Raw genomic sequence first — 14093 nt, forward strand, 5'->3', positions numbered from 1 at the left:
CACTTCCCAGCGTCCCTCAGCTCCACCCCAGGTGACAGGCCCCCTGCGTCCACTGAGACTCGCGTCCGAATCTTCTCAGAGGACATTTACAGCTTCCCTCTCCCTGGACTCCCTCACTTGGGGGCAGGGAAGATGGCACCCTCGGCACCCGGCGGCGGGCGCGCGCAACGGACGGGCTCAGGGAAGGCCAAAGGGGAGTGGCACGTGGCGGAGCGGGGCTTGGGGGCCCTGCTGCGGCCTCTTCCCGGGGTGGTCCAGGGACGGCCGGCGCCCACCGGGGACGTGGCCGGACCCACCTGCTGAGGACGGTCAAGGCCTGCCCGTCGTCCCTGCAGCCGCACAGGCCCTCGGCGTTGGCGTCCAGCACGGCCAGCCCCAGCTGGAAGATGGCCTTGATGCCGTCGTAGAAGAAGCAGTCCACGACGTTCACAGCACTCGCCAGCGGCATGATGCTGAGGAAGAGTGTGAGGAACCAGGAGAGGGACACGGAGGCCAGGGCCGCCAGGTCGCCCAGGTGCTCCGCCAGCGCCGGCAGCTGCTCCCTGATGAGCTCCTCGAAGACAGACTGGTCCACCTGAGCCCCTGCAAAGGCCCCGAGCGCCGTCAGCAGGAGCGAGCACCAGGCTGAGACCCCAGGGAGCGGAGCGGAGCCCAATGCGGAGCTCCGAAGAGGCCCACGCTCAGTCCACTGCTTTTCGACGCTCTGACTGAGGGAAGGCGGTGGGGAAAGAAGTTTTCAGAAAAATGGTACTGGATCAACTGGACAGCTGTTTGGGGAACAGAAATTCTACCCCCTACCTCACACCATTCAGGAAAAATGTATTTGATAATTTAGAAATTGTCAACTATATGAAAATATATAGGCCAAAATATAAAAGCTAATGCTATGAAACTTCTAGAAGAAAATACAGGAAAATAGGAAAAATTTCTTTTCAGGCACCAATGATACTGACTACAGAAAAAATGTAAACTGGACTTCATCTAAATTAAAGACTGCTATTCTTCAAAAGACGCCATTAATAAAATGAAAATGCAACCTTCAAATGCAGAGAAAATGTTTACAATGCATACATCTTATCAAAATCTTTTATCCAAAATAAAGAACTCCTACAACTTTGCAATAAGGCAGCAACCCAATTCTTAAAAACTAGGCCAAAGATTTTAACCAAGACTTCAAGAGAGAAGGTAAATGACCAGCAAGCACAGTAAAACATACTCAACATCCTTAGTCATCAGAGTATGAAAATTGAAACTACCATGATAGACCACTTCTAACCCACTAGAGGGCTAAAATTCAAAAGACACAATTCCAAGACTTAGCAAAGAGGTGGCGCTGGCGTAAGAGCATATTTCATGCACTCGGGGAGACTGGCAGCTTCTTATAAAGTTAAACACACATCTAATACTCTGTGACCAAGTAACTCAACTTGCAGGTATTTACACAAGAGAAATGGTCATACACATTCACAGAAAAGAATTCTACATGACTTTTCATAGCAACTTTATTAATAGCCCCAAACTGGAGACAACTCCAACGTCCCTCAATAGGAGAATGGATGAACAAGTGACCGTGTGACCACAGAGTAGAATATTGCTCAGCAATGGAAAGGAACCAGCTCCAGATGCACCCACAGCACAGCTGCCTGCCACAGTTGTGTGGAGGTACCAGACAGAGAGGAACACTTTATCACGACCTTTCAGTCAAGTTCGACAGCAGCCCAGATTGATCTACCGGGATGGAAATCCCATCAGGGTTTGCCTGTGGCAGGGGTGGGCCAGGGGCTGACAGGGAAGGGGCAGAAGAGGATTTTCTGGGGCCAGGGAGAGGTCCCCTGTACGGGAGGGGTGGTCCCTCAGGTGTGCCGGTCCCGGAGGGGGTGGGCAGGTCACGGTGGGGTGAACTGTCACGCCTTGCCCAGCGCCTCCCTGCCACTCCGTATACTGCAAAGTCACCTGCATGACACAAGGTGGACAGGGAGGCAAGCCGAGCACCACTGAGGCATGCGTGGGCCCGGGGAGCACAGGGTGCACCTTGGGGGCAGACACCCCCAGATGCTGGGGTGCTACTCTTCATAGCACTCTTGCCAGTGTCCTGAAGCTGTCACCAAGAGCAGCCACCTCCTTTCCTGCCAACGCCCCAACTCCTCTGCCATCCCCCGGCCACCCTGGGAGCCCCCAGGCCTCCGTTCTGGGCGCACCCACTAGGCATCCCCTCCCTACCTTGTCCTCTGCACTGGTGGAGTCTGTCCTTCTGTTTCTGCTTTCACAGCTGTCACCTCATTTTAGGCCACCCCCAACTCTAATGTGGATTACTAAAAATGTCCCTCCAAGTATCTCCACCAGGAGGTGCTAAGCCATAGAGACAAATCACAACCAGGTGGCTGGAGGCTCAGTGTGCAGGGGGCTCAGTGGCTCACGAGCACCCAAGCGGACACACAAGCCTCCCTACCCTCTCCTTAGGCGGGGGCAGGGGGCGGGCACCAGGGCAGGATCCCAAGGCCACCTCTTAACTGGGGTCAGGCCCACGCTCCCCGCCACTGGCCCGGCGTCAGCTCCTCTCCTCTGCAGGAGGGACCACGTCCCCGCAGCTCCTGGGGTCACCAGGAAAAGCAGCCCTCGCCTTCCAGGCCCAGCAGCAGTGCAGAAATACTTGTAGCTTTTTCTACTTGCTTATTGCACCTGGGGAACTTTCCTTTCCTTCTCACACGTCCCATGACCCATCTAATGTAATTTACTTTACTTTAACCGAAACTCACAGATGTTTGTAGCAAGACAGTGCTCGGTTTACCTTATTCCACCATTTTGCCAGAACTGCGCAGGGAATCACGAGTTCGTTTTCCAAGTTCAGGAGTCAGACAGTGTGTGCAGAGACTAGCTGAGTGGCACAGGGATTCTCTAAAGAAGGCCCATGACAACACCGTCCCCAGGCTCTGTCACCGCTCCCCAGGGGCGGGGGCATGAGGGCGCAGTTACCTATCACGCGGTGGTTGAAGTAATCGGGCAACATCCGCTCACACACGGCCACCAGCAGCCAGAAGGCTTCCTCCTCCTTGGCGTAGAGCAGCAAAACAGAGGTCAGGATGTTCATCGACTGCAGGGAATAGAGGGGGGACAGGTGCCAAGCAGCCCCCGGGAGGCCACAGTGACCACGCACGCAGGTGAAGACCGCAGATGGGAGCCCCCGGCACACCCCGGCCCCACGGAACCCGTGCACCTCTCAGACGTCGATGTGGGCAGAGTGAGCACAGCGACTGGCCCTGCCCTCACTGTCCCCATCTGGTAACGTGGGGGTGGCTGTGAGCACGCCCCGGCGTGGGTCAAACACAGCCAGCGTGTCGTAAACACACGCCCCGGTGTGGGTCAAACACAGCTGGCGTCTTTGTAAACACACACCTTCGCTCACCCACCGGTCCTGCTTATTCACAGCTAAGCAAAGTCTGAAATCTTCTATTTTTAACTGTCAGCAGCTTCTCTCATCCAGTCTGGTGCTGGGTTTCTGGTTGTTTTAATTGACTGGCTTTTGTTCTGTGCTTCTCACTCCATCCCTCAACTCGGAAGTATTCCGAGGACATCTTACACCCACTGAGAGCTGTCCTAAACGTCCTTTTCCTCCCTAAGCAGCACTGCCTTTTTTAATGCAATCCCTGCATTGCTTTACTCTGCAGCAGTCTAGAAAGAGTAGAGCCCCACGGAAGGACCTGGTCCCATCCCAGAGCGGAGGCTGGAGAAGGGCAGTGGGGTTGAGCTCTGCCTGCTGTGGACGCCGCTCGGCGGGGCACTTCCCTTTCCGGCACAAGGCAACCTTTTCACTCGGGCGACACACAGACGACGTCCGCACTCAGCCGCCACGCCTCTGGGGGCCGGTGCCCGCGCGGAGAGGCACAAGGCCCCGCTCCAGGGGGCCCCTGCGCCCGGGGCGCTCACCTGGCAGTACCCGATCTTGGGGTTCCGGTGGGCGTAGGCGGTCAGGACCCTCCTCAAGGCAGCGATCCCCGTCTCATTCTGGAAGGCGGGGTGCTCCGGCAGGGAGCGGTGCAGGTCCCTCTCGATCTCCTCCGTCACCAGGCAGCGCTTCCCCATGGACGCCTCCACCAGTTGCCCGTAGTAGCCCGGATGCGAGGCGAGGTCTGTGACCGCATCTGCAGGCGACACGTCCCTTTGGAGGGGGATGACGACGGGGACGGGGCCATAGCGGGGAGGGGGCTCGTCCCGTCCAGGGACCACGGTGGCGCCTGGAGACTTGAAGGACGTAAGCTATCCCAAGACCACGCACAGCCCAAGGCTTTCATCTTCCCGGTGGGGCCCGCTCCAAAACAAAACAAGAGAAAAAGAAACAATGGGGCTTTCCTGAGAACAGCCTTGACAGAGGGGGAAAAGCTCGTGGGAGAAATGGCTTTATTGCTATGCCTTTTAGGAGCAGCATTCCCTAGCGGCAACCTTCCCGCCTTATTTGAACGGGAACTGCTTGAGCCCCTGGAGGGGCCACTGCGCTGAAGGAGCGTGGCTTCACTGCACGCCCAGGTGGGGAGAGCGGACAGAAGGCCCATGGGCTCGCGGCCATCGATGGTGGGGGCGCCTGCGGGAGAGCCGGGGTGAGGCCTGGGCTACTGGGGTCCCAGTGATGCCATCTGCCCCAGGGAGGGAGCAGCAGGGGGCCCGCTCGGCCTGCAATGCCGGAAACTCTGCACGTGGCAGTCCACGCGCCTCCCCCCACTCCCGGCCACAAGGCCCCACGCCGGCCCATCACCAGGACGCTGACGTGTAACCATCCGTGTTTATGCTAAAAGCCGCCGCTCCTTCAAGAGCTTACAGGGCTGTAGACAAAGGAGATGTGCCACCACCAGGGGAGTCACCTGTGTGCGGGACAGCAGCTCCTAAAAAGTCTGTGTGTGCAGTCAAATGAGAGCATTTGACTGTATATAGACTTTTTAGGAGCTGATTTGGCTCAGTGGATAGGGTGTCCACCTACCACATGGGAGGTCCAGGGTTCAAACCCAGGGTCTCCTTGACCCATGTAGAGCTGGCCCATGTGCAGTGCTGATGCACTCAAGGAGTGCCATGCCACATAGGGGAGCCCAACATGCAAGGAGTGCACCCCGTAAGGAGGGCTGCCCCATGCGAAAAATGTGCAGCCTGCCCAGGAGTGGCGCCGCACACACAGAGAGCTGATGCAGCAAGATGACGCAACAAAGAGACACAGATTCCCAGTGCCACTAACAAGAATACAAGCGGACACAGAGGAACACACAGCAAATGGACACAGAGAGCTGACAACCAAGACAGGGGGCAGGGGAGGCCTGGGGATGGGGAAAGAAATAAAAAATAAATAAAAAAAAAAATAGTCTGTGTGTGGCTGTGTGCAGAAAGGAGAGCTGGAAGGAAGGATCTGCAGGGAACACATTGGGGAGACTTTCCTGTTTCATCCATCTCCAAGCTCACGTCCACAACGTGCCTTTGCTCCCCGAGGTACTAACAGGGTCCTCGTCACTGTGTATAATGAAGATCATTCAGCCCAGACCCCCGGCCGGGCGGGAGGACACGGCAGCCCAGTGGCCACAGCCCTGACTCCAGGGCCCCACTAAAGCAGCCCAGCTTCTGCTGGGAATTTCACAGCATCAGTGCCTCCTGCACACCCACAACGCTCAGCCCAGACCTCTGCTCCTGGGTCAGCTTCTCAGGTCACGTCTGGCGTGAAGACCCCAGAAACGCTTACCTGAGAATAGGAGCCAGAGTCTGCCACGCAACGACTCGGGGATCCCCATGGCGACGAGCTTCCGGATCTTCTCTGTGCGGAACATGCACACGGTTCTGCCGTATTCCGCAAAGTGGTCATTCCACAGGCTTATTTTGATCTGTTCCCTGGACTGGAAATGGAAACGTTCTCAAGGTACCGAGAAGTCTGTCCCACCCCCACCAAGCCCAGCCACAACCCACAATAGAGGAGGTGACGCCTTTTTAATACTGAAATCGACAATCACGGGTAATGGAACCTATATTTGTTCAACCAATATTTTCGCACCTCTCCTAGGCCCCGAGGAGGTGAAGAGGAACACCAGCCTTTAAGATGTCCAGAGCCCAGGCAGCATTTACTACGACAAAATTTACTTTCCTTGACAAGGCTAGTAAGAATATGTATGTATAAATACAGAAGGAGCAAGAGGAGAGGGGGCACAGGGGTGGTAGAGGGCACGCGGACACCAAACTAGCTCAGGGGGCCATGGGGATCCAGGAGAAAGGAGTCACCCTGAGCTTCTTGGCAACCAGGGGAAAAAATGAAACCTGAGAAAAAAATCACATGAGTCCCATTTATCAGCAATGACAAAGATACTACTTCCCCAGGCACCCGAAAGGACTTTATGCTAGCCTTGGTGGCAGGTATTTTTGAGTTTCTTTTTAAAGAGGACGTTTATATATGCTTTTAATTACCTGCATTCTCCTATAATGGAAGAAAAGTACCCCTGTGTTCAATATTTTCATGAACTCTGTCAATAAGAATTAACTGAGCATCCAGGTATAAAGTGCACCTTGAATGGCTAATAACGATCAGTCCTGTGGAGCCACGATGCACCCCAGGGGGACCAGAGAAGACAGGGTAAGATAATGGGACACATGGGCGTCCCGCCCTCTGTGGCATTGTTTCAAAGTACCATTCTCACTCAGTTTACCTTATGACCCATGACATTTGCCTCAAATGTCTACAAAGAGGAAAACTAGGAATCAATGTAAGAAAAAATATTTTTAAGTCCATAATACTGCAAGACAGTGTCCTCTTGTCCAGAAGACAATAAAGAAATACCAAAACCAGGAAAGAACACAGAGACCACTAGAGAGGAGGAGGAGGAACGCGCGGGAAGACTCCTTCTGCGCCCAGGAGCCCACATGACGGCCAGGAGCGCCTCAGGAGGCGGTGCAGCCCTTCCAAGGACCCTCAAGGGTGCTGAGGTGGGCCACCCACCCCCCCGGTCTGCCCACAGCCTCGGCCCACCCAGGCTCACTCACGCAACTGGCATCACTTGGCCCCTGTCACTTTCTGCCAAAGGGAACACAGGGAGCAAGGGCAGTGACTGCTCCAGGATGCCTGGAGACCCAGAGCCACGGCCGCTCCCCGGCGGTCCTGGCAGAACTGGCACCCAGATGCTACCTTCCAAAACCAGCCTGACAGGTGGGACTCTGCACGGCCAGGCCCTGCTCCAGCCCACGCCCCTCGAAGGGGCAGCTTTGCAAGTGCCCAAAGAGGACAGCGGCTTCACCCACCAGTGGGGAGTCAGGGCTTTGGCTGCCGGACTGCTGGAAGGCAGCCAGCAGGGCCTCGGGGTTGAGCAGCGGGCACTTCTCTCTCTCGCTTTCCTTGCTATTTGGAGAAGACACCAATTCAAGGTCTCCAAACTTGTGGTCGCTGCACATGCTTGAATGAAACACAGGTGAAGCCTGCACAGCACAAAAGAAATGAATTGCTTTTAACTACAGGGCAATTTTTGTTTTATGTTTGGATGGATGTGTATGGGCAGATTCAATGTCCCTACCTTTTTAGGACTTAAGGGGTAAAAGACAGGTGAACAGGTGCAACGGGACTGGAGCCAGGGAGGCTGTGCCGCCCGGAGCCTGGCGGTGGCCAGCAAGGCACGTGGCGCTCGGCAATGGAGCTCCCCGTTCGCCCCCTAAACTCAGGGTGGCCATCTCCAGGAAAGCGCACCACAGCCGAGAAGGGCCCTTCTCCTTTACCCACTGCCGCTCCGTGGAGGGCAGGATGTGGAAGAGCAGGGGCCTGGGTCCATCTCAGCAGCTGTCCCCCCATGAGGACAACGAGGGGCCTGCCTTGGAGCAGGTTACATCTGCCCCCAAACAACAGCATCCCCTCCAACCTGGGGGAGGGGGGCCCATCAATTCCTCCAAACTCTGAGGGGGTTGTCAACCCTCTAACTTAGGAGGGGAGTGTCCCAGGATCCCCTCTAGCCTGTGTGGGAGGGGGCCCCATCCACTCCTCCAACCTGTGGGGGGTCCAGCAACCCCTCCCATCTGCAGGGAGATGTCTATCCACCCCTCTAACCTGGGAACACCCACTCAGGGCCTCCAGTTTACCAGAAGTAATAGAGGCCATCTGACACACAGCCCCAGTAACTGGTGATGTCTTTTTCTCCTACCCCGGTGGGTCATCTTTCCATGCACCCCCCTTTGGAGACCGCTGCCCTAAGGGGTGGTGAGGAAAGGGACCTCCGGTCTACGCCCGGTGGCTGAAGCCCCATACCACGTCCTCGTCTGTCGAGGTGTCGTAGCGCGCGGGGTGGCTGGCGTGGACCTGCTTCAGCCTCACGAGCAGCCGCTCCACCAGGGCGTCCCTGTCCTTGAGCTCGATGAACTGGAAGGCCATCTTGCTCCTGATGCTGACGATGATGGGGCTGGGCAGCAGGCTCGTGTCCTCCATCTTCTCAATGCTCACCACCTGTTTCCAGAAATCCCGCCCAGAGGCACAGCCAGAGAGAGAAGAAGGCTCTGAGTTAGAGACCCAGAAGGAATCCCAGGCTAACGACAAGGCCAAACACAGTGGCACGACAGCACAAAAGCAAGGAAGGCAGCCACTGGACCTCCTGCTCACCTATTCAGTGGGGTCATGTGTCAAATGAAGATCTACTGCAGAGTAAGGACCAGCAGTCAAAGATGACGCATATCAAAGAGTTTGGGTTTTGGTTTTTTCAGGAGGCGCTGGGAGATGAACCCAGGACCTCGTTCATGGGAAGAAGGTGCTCAACTACCTGTGAGCTACATCTGCTCCCCTGAAAGAGTTCTGAGTTTTTCCAAAGAATGGTGCTGGTCAACACGCACGTCACCAGTGGCAAGAGCATGGTGGCCTCGAGGCTTAACAGAGCTGCTGGGCACACTCCCAGCCAGCCATGTCCTGAACTCAAAGGACTTGGCTTCTCCCACCTGCAAGGAAACTCAGGTCGCCCCTCAGTCCAAAAAAAGAGAACGACAGAATTTTATAGTAGGAAAGACCCAACATGGCAGTCAAGGGCCACTCAGCCCCTTGGCCCTCACACCCCGCCCTTCCTTCCTCCCTCCTGAAGGCAGCAGAGGTGCCACAGCCCTCCCAGAAGGCGCCAGATTGAGGCTCACCTCCCGGCAGAGGCTGGCACCCCTGTCCCCCGATAGGGACACTGTCAGCGCCATGCTCATGGCTTAATTTTTGTTTTCTCCTCCAGAGCGCTCCACCAAACTGCTGGAGAACCACCCTCCACCTCTGCCCATGCCCCCCCCCCCTGGGGTTGGTGACACCAGCCAGCTGCTGAGGCTCCAGGCAGACCCTCTGGCCAGTGGGCCTCTTGGCCCGACTCAGACTCAGCCGCAGGCTGGGTGTGGCTGTGCCCAGGGCCCCTGATCTGTGACCTGGGCGGGGGACCACAGGAGCCCCTCCCTCTCTAAGGTGTGGCTGGGGCCAGCACATCCGCCTGCTGTGCTTATTTTTGGTTGTTGTTGTTTTGGGTTTTGTTGTTGTTCTTACGAACTTCTTCCCCACAAACGTATTTTAAATGTGTTTTTCTGAACAATTTTTAACTCTCAACTAAGGTTCCAAGAGGGTATAAAAGGGAAGCAGTTTGCCATTCATTTTTAAACAGTGATTTTTTTTTCAGGTTGCCCTTTTTCTCTTCTCTTTTGGTGGGTGAAAGTGGAGGGATTTATTCCTAGGAGCTTTTGGCAAAGCTCTGTCAGACATGTACTTTTTTTCTTTCTTAGGAGGTACCAGGGATTAAACCTTAGACTCAGTACGTGCAAAGCAGGTGCTCAACCACTGAGCTACACCAGCTGCCCGACATGGACTTTTTAAAAACAGTTTTATCAGAATCCTGGCAGGTCAAGTACCCTACTTCACCAATCAGTTCCCTGCAAATTCGGGTTGTGTAGCAACAGTAGAACAAGCCATCGGCCAAGCAGGCAACGGTCAAAGCCGAGCTGCGCTCCCTCGGGAGCTTGGGGACCTAGACCTCCCTGTTTAGAGGGCAAGGCCGCGCTGCGTTGCCGTCTCCTCTCTGCGCGAGCCCACGGCAGCGGTCAAGGCCGGCTTCGGGACGCGCAGGCCAGGGGCCGGGAGGAACCCCGCAGGCGCGAGGCAGCGGCTACCTCTCTGAGTGGAAGCACGACGGTACAGCAGCCGTCCTCCCTGCTGGCGAAGCAGATGTAACTGTCCGAGGTGAACATCCGCCCGGCGGTGTGGCAGCGGCTGAAGGGCGTCCAGAGTGCGCAGTCCAGCACCGCGTGCAGCTTCTCCTCCCGCGGCAACCTGAAGAAGGCCCGGAAGAACTCGTTCTGGGCTCTGGCTTCGAGGTCCCTGGGGAAGGAAGGAGAGAGAGGAAGAGGAGGCAGGGCAGCGAGGGGACACACTGGACTGCCAGGGAGAACACCGGAAGCCCTCACACCCCTGCGCCCCGCTGGTTCCTGAGCACACCCCATCACACCCCACAGTAGCACAGGCTACCTCTGCAACAAGGACTAACAGGCAGCACCTGTTGCCTCTGCACAAAATTAATTTAATGAACTTCTCATGGACCAAAGTAAGCATTCCTTCCCGGACTGGTCACATTGGGAACAGACATAAAAACAACTGTTTTAAGTTCACAGTATCTGTAAGAAAAATATATTAAAAAAAATAAAATAGTATGGGTTGGGGGAAAAAATACACCAAATGTAAGATAAGGACTATAGTTGGTAGAAATACCTTGACGATGCTCTTGCAAAGTTTGTAACAAATGTTTCACATCAATGCAAAGAGTTGGTGGAGGGGTGATGTATGAGAGCCCTGTGTGATGTTACATATGTTTATTTTGTAAGTTTGCAATCTTCATTATACACTTACTGTTTATGTGTGTTCATGGATGAATGATATACTTCGTTAGAAATTTTTTTTTAAAAAAGACAATTCTGATTTCAGCAAAAACAAAAACAACTGTTTAAGAATCCAAGCACCAACAGGCAGACGATAACAAGTGCTGGCGAGGACGTGGTGAAAGCAGAACCGCACCCTCCCGGTGACGACGTAAGATGGAGCAGCCACTCTGGGAAACGGCCTGGCAGACCACGTGACCCAGCAATCCCACTCTATCTGCGAGAAATGAAAACGCACATCCACACAAAAACCTGGGCACGGACGTCACAGCAGGATCATTCATAGGAGCCAAAAAGTGGAGACAACCCACACACCGCCTGCCGACGAGGGGACAGGCAGAACGCGGTCGAGCCATACAACGTAAGCCTACTTGGCCATAGAAAGAAACGAGGGGCCGAGGCGGGCTACAACGTGAAGGGACCCGAAGACATTGTGTCGCGTGAAAGAAGCCAGCTATGGAGGGCCACGCACCGTATGAGTCCACTTTTACGTACAGAACGGGTACGTCCACAGAGCTTAGGGACTGCCTGGGGCTGGAGAAACAAGGGGAAATGCAAAGGGACGGCTCCCGGTACAGGACTTCCCTGTGGGATAACGGCTGTACAACTGTGAATTTACCAAAAACCACTGACTGGTGCGCTTTGCATGAACTGCATGGTGTGAATTACACCTCAATAAAGCTGCCTAAAATACCATTTAGATCTGTGCCTGGCATAAACAATGAACATTAGCTAATATAATCCTTTAAAAAAAGACAATCCAAGTAAGTATCACGGAGAGAAGCCCGCTCAGCACCACATCAGTGCTGACCACAGAGAAGGGTGCTGAGATGGGATCCCCACCCCAGGGACCCCCATACCCTGATTGGTAAAGCAAGAAAGCAGCCAAATCACAGATCTGAAAATGCAGGTGAATGTGTCATAACCCAAAACTCCAGTAGAGGAGAAATTCCAAAAATATCAGGTATATTAAACAAGGCTTTTTAAGATTTTTATTTCCCCCCTCCCCTGTTTCCCATTGTCTGCTCTCTCTGTCCATTCACTGTGTGTTCTTCTGTGTCTGCTTGTATTCTCATTAGGCAGCTCCAGGAACCGATCCTGGGGCCTTCCGGAGTGGAAGAGAGGCGATTACTCTTTTGCACCACCTCAGCTCCCTGTTCTGCTACGTCTTCTTATTTTCTCTCCTCTGTGTCTCTTGTTGCGTCGTCTTGCTGCACCAGCTCTCCGAGTCAGTTGGCACTCCTGTGTGGGGCAGCATTCCTACGTGGGCCGGCTCTCCACGTGGGCCAGCTTGCCCTCACCAGGAGGCCCTGAGCATCGAACCCTGGATATGGTAGACGGGAGCCCAATGGGTTGAGCCACATCTGTTTCCCTAAACAAGGCTTTCTAAAAACATTTAGATGATAGAATCAGCACATTGCCTAATATCATAAATATGAACTCTTGGCTTTCTCATTAGCCATGTGACCCTGGAGGAGATGTCCCTGCATTCCAATTTGACATTTATAAGATGGAAATAATACCTGTCCTTTCTGCTTCAAGGTGTTTTTGTGAATATCAAATAATGTCTACAATATTTTTAAAGAGAAAAATGAGATTAGAAGTAGCATGTACAATATGATCTCGTTATTTAAAATTTGCAGAAAGTACCAGGAGAAAGGACTTTCTCTAAAGTGTTAACAGTGGCTCTCAGTAGTGGGATTCCTACTTTCTGCTTTTATTTTGTTCAAATAGTCTCCATAAGCACATATCTTTTTAAAATAAACTATTTTCTTTTGGGGGAAAGAAAAACTTGAAAATATTACATAAAGGCAAGTCTTAAACTTTACACTCTGGGCTACGCTGCAGCACGGGTAATTGTCTCAAACCCAACCTAGCTGCAGAAGCTCCCGCGATTCGACCTTACCAGATGCCCCTTCTGCCCCTGTTCTCCTTCTACGAGCTCCAAACCTGCCACACCATCACATGACTGTCTGCCAGGGACACATCATCCAGAAACGGGACAGCCGACAAACTTAATATCAAACCCACCCAAAGAGAAAATACACCCAAGCCCAGGAAGTACTCTGGGCACAGAGAGAAATTATTCCTATTTCACGGATCATCACGGTTCCAGGCATGGGCGAATGCTGCTGTCTGCAGACGCCTCACTCAACATGGACTCCTGCTTACCAAGTGGCCAGAGTGTCTCCCAGAGGAGCCGGGAGGACATGGGAAAGCACCGCGAACGCTCCAGAAGATCACAGCCTACGAGAACGGAAGGCACAGTCCCTCAAGATGACACCTAGATCTCTGAGAGCTGACCTATGTCCAAGGCGTTTGCACTCTGGACAGCTTATAGCCTTGTCCCCAAAGCTGGCTGCCACGTTGTTCTGGTGAAAGTAAAACCATCACTTATCACCTGTCCGTATCTTACACGTAAGGTTCCAATCGCCACTGAATTCACCTGCTTCCTTTCCTTTCCCGGAGAGACTTGCCTCTCTCTTTAGGAGATGACTGAAGCCAAGTTGAACATGGTAAGAAGCTCGAATCAGCACCGGGAAGGTGAAAGGACTTATTTTTATCTTGCACCCCATCGCTCTAATATAAGAAGGTGTTCTGTTGGCTGAGGGAGATTAAAAACAGTTTCGTTTCCACATTCATCTGCTACCCCCGCCAGTGAACTCAGGTCAACCAGCTTTCCTGTGGGCTCTGAGCAGCCCTGGTATTTTTACACAAAGCCGCCATCCTCCTCCCTGGGCTGTTCTCTTTTCCAGGGTAGAAGTCTGTCTCCTGCACATTCAGTCGCCAAAGACCAGAAACCTCAAGTTATAAAAAAGAAAGCAGCAGGAGGGGCTTTCCTCCACGCTGAGTGTATCTTCCTTCCTCCCTCCTAGAAAGTTCCATTCCCACTGCACTCTTAACCCTGTGGTATGCACATGGTATTTAGAGCTCCATCATAACAAAGACGAAGCCACACTGACTCCAGAGATGAGACACGAGCCCTGAATGGAACCCCGGAGGTGACCCCTCCCGATCCTGCAGGCCTGGTCTGAAGCAGCTGGGGGTCCGGACGTGAACTACCCCAACTCCTTCTTCTGAACCGCGTCTGAAGTAAAGCCCATCCGCCTCAACGTGCCTTTCAGGCCTTGAGCTGCGGCACTGCAGTTCTCACTGATGCCTCCACTTTCCTTCTGCAGAGAAGGCCAAGGGACATCAAACATGAGCTAGCACTCAGG

The 14093-nt window shown here is 53.8% G+C and overlaps 1 protein-coding gene across 3 annotated transcripts in view; it reads right to left on the bottom strand.

The window, feature by feature from the left end:
• The window catches only part of TBC1D8 (TBC1 domain family member 8), a 115144-nt gene that overhangs the window by 22803 nt on the left and 78248 nt on the right, over positions 1-14093 (bottom strand). For all 3 annotated transcript variants that reach the window (XM_058278196.2, XM_058278197.2, XM_071208738.1), the window contains 7 exons: positions 10114-10321; positions 8246-8440; positions 7255-7428; positions 5714-5864; positions 3925-4139; positions 2974-3091; positions 297-582 (listed from right to left, as the gene is read on the bottom strand). In XM_058278196.2, the coding sequence (XP_058134179.1) occupies positions 297-582; positions 2974-3091; positions 3925-4139; positions 5714-5864; positions 7255-7428; positions 8246-8440; positions 10114-10321 (1347 nt within the window). The remainder of the gene's footprint in view (positions 1-296; positions 583-2973; positions 3092-3924; positions 4140-5713; positions 5865-7254; positions 7429-8245; positions 8441-10113; positions 10322-14093) is intronic.

The sequence above is a fragment of the Dasypus novemcinctus genome, chromosome 17 (assembly GCF_030445035.2).
Source record: "Dasypus novemcinctus isolate mDasNov1 chromosome 17, mDasNov1.1.hap2, whole genome shotgun sequence".
Classification (NCBI taxonomy): domain Eukaryota; kingdom Metazoa; phylum Chordata; class Mammalia; order Cingulata; family Dasypodidae; genus Dasypus; species Dasypus novemcinctus.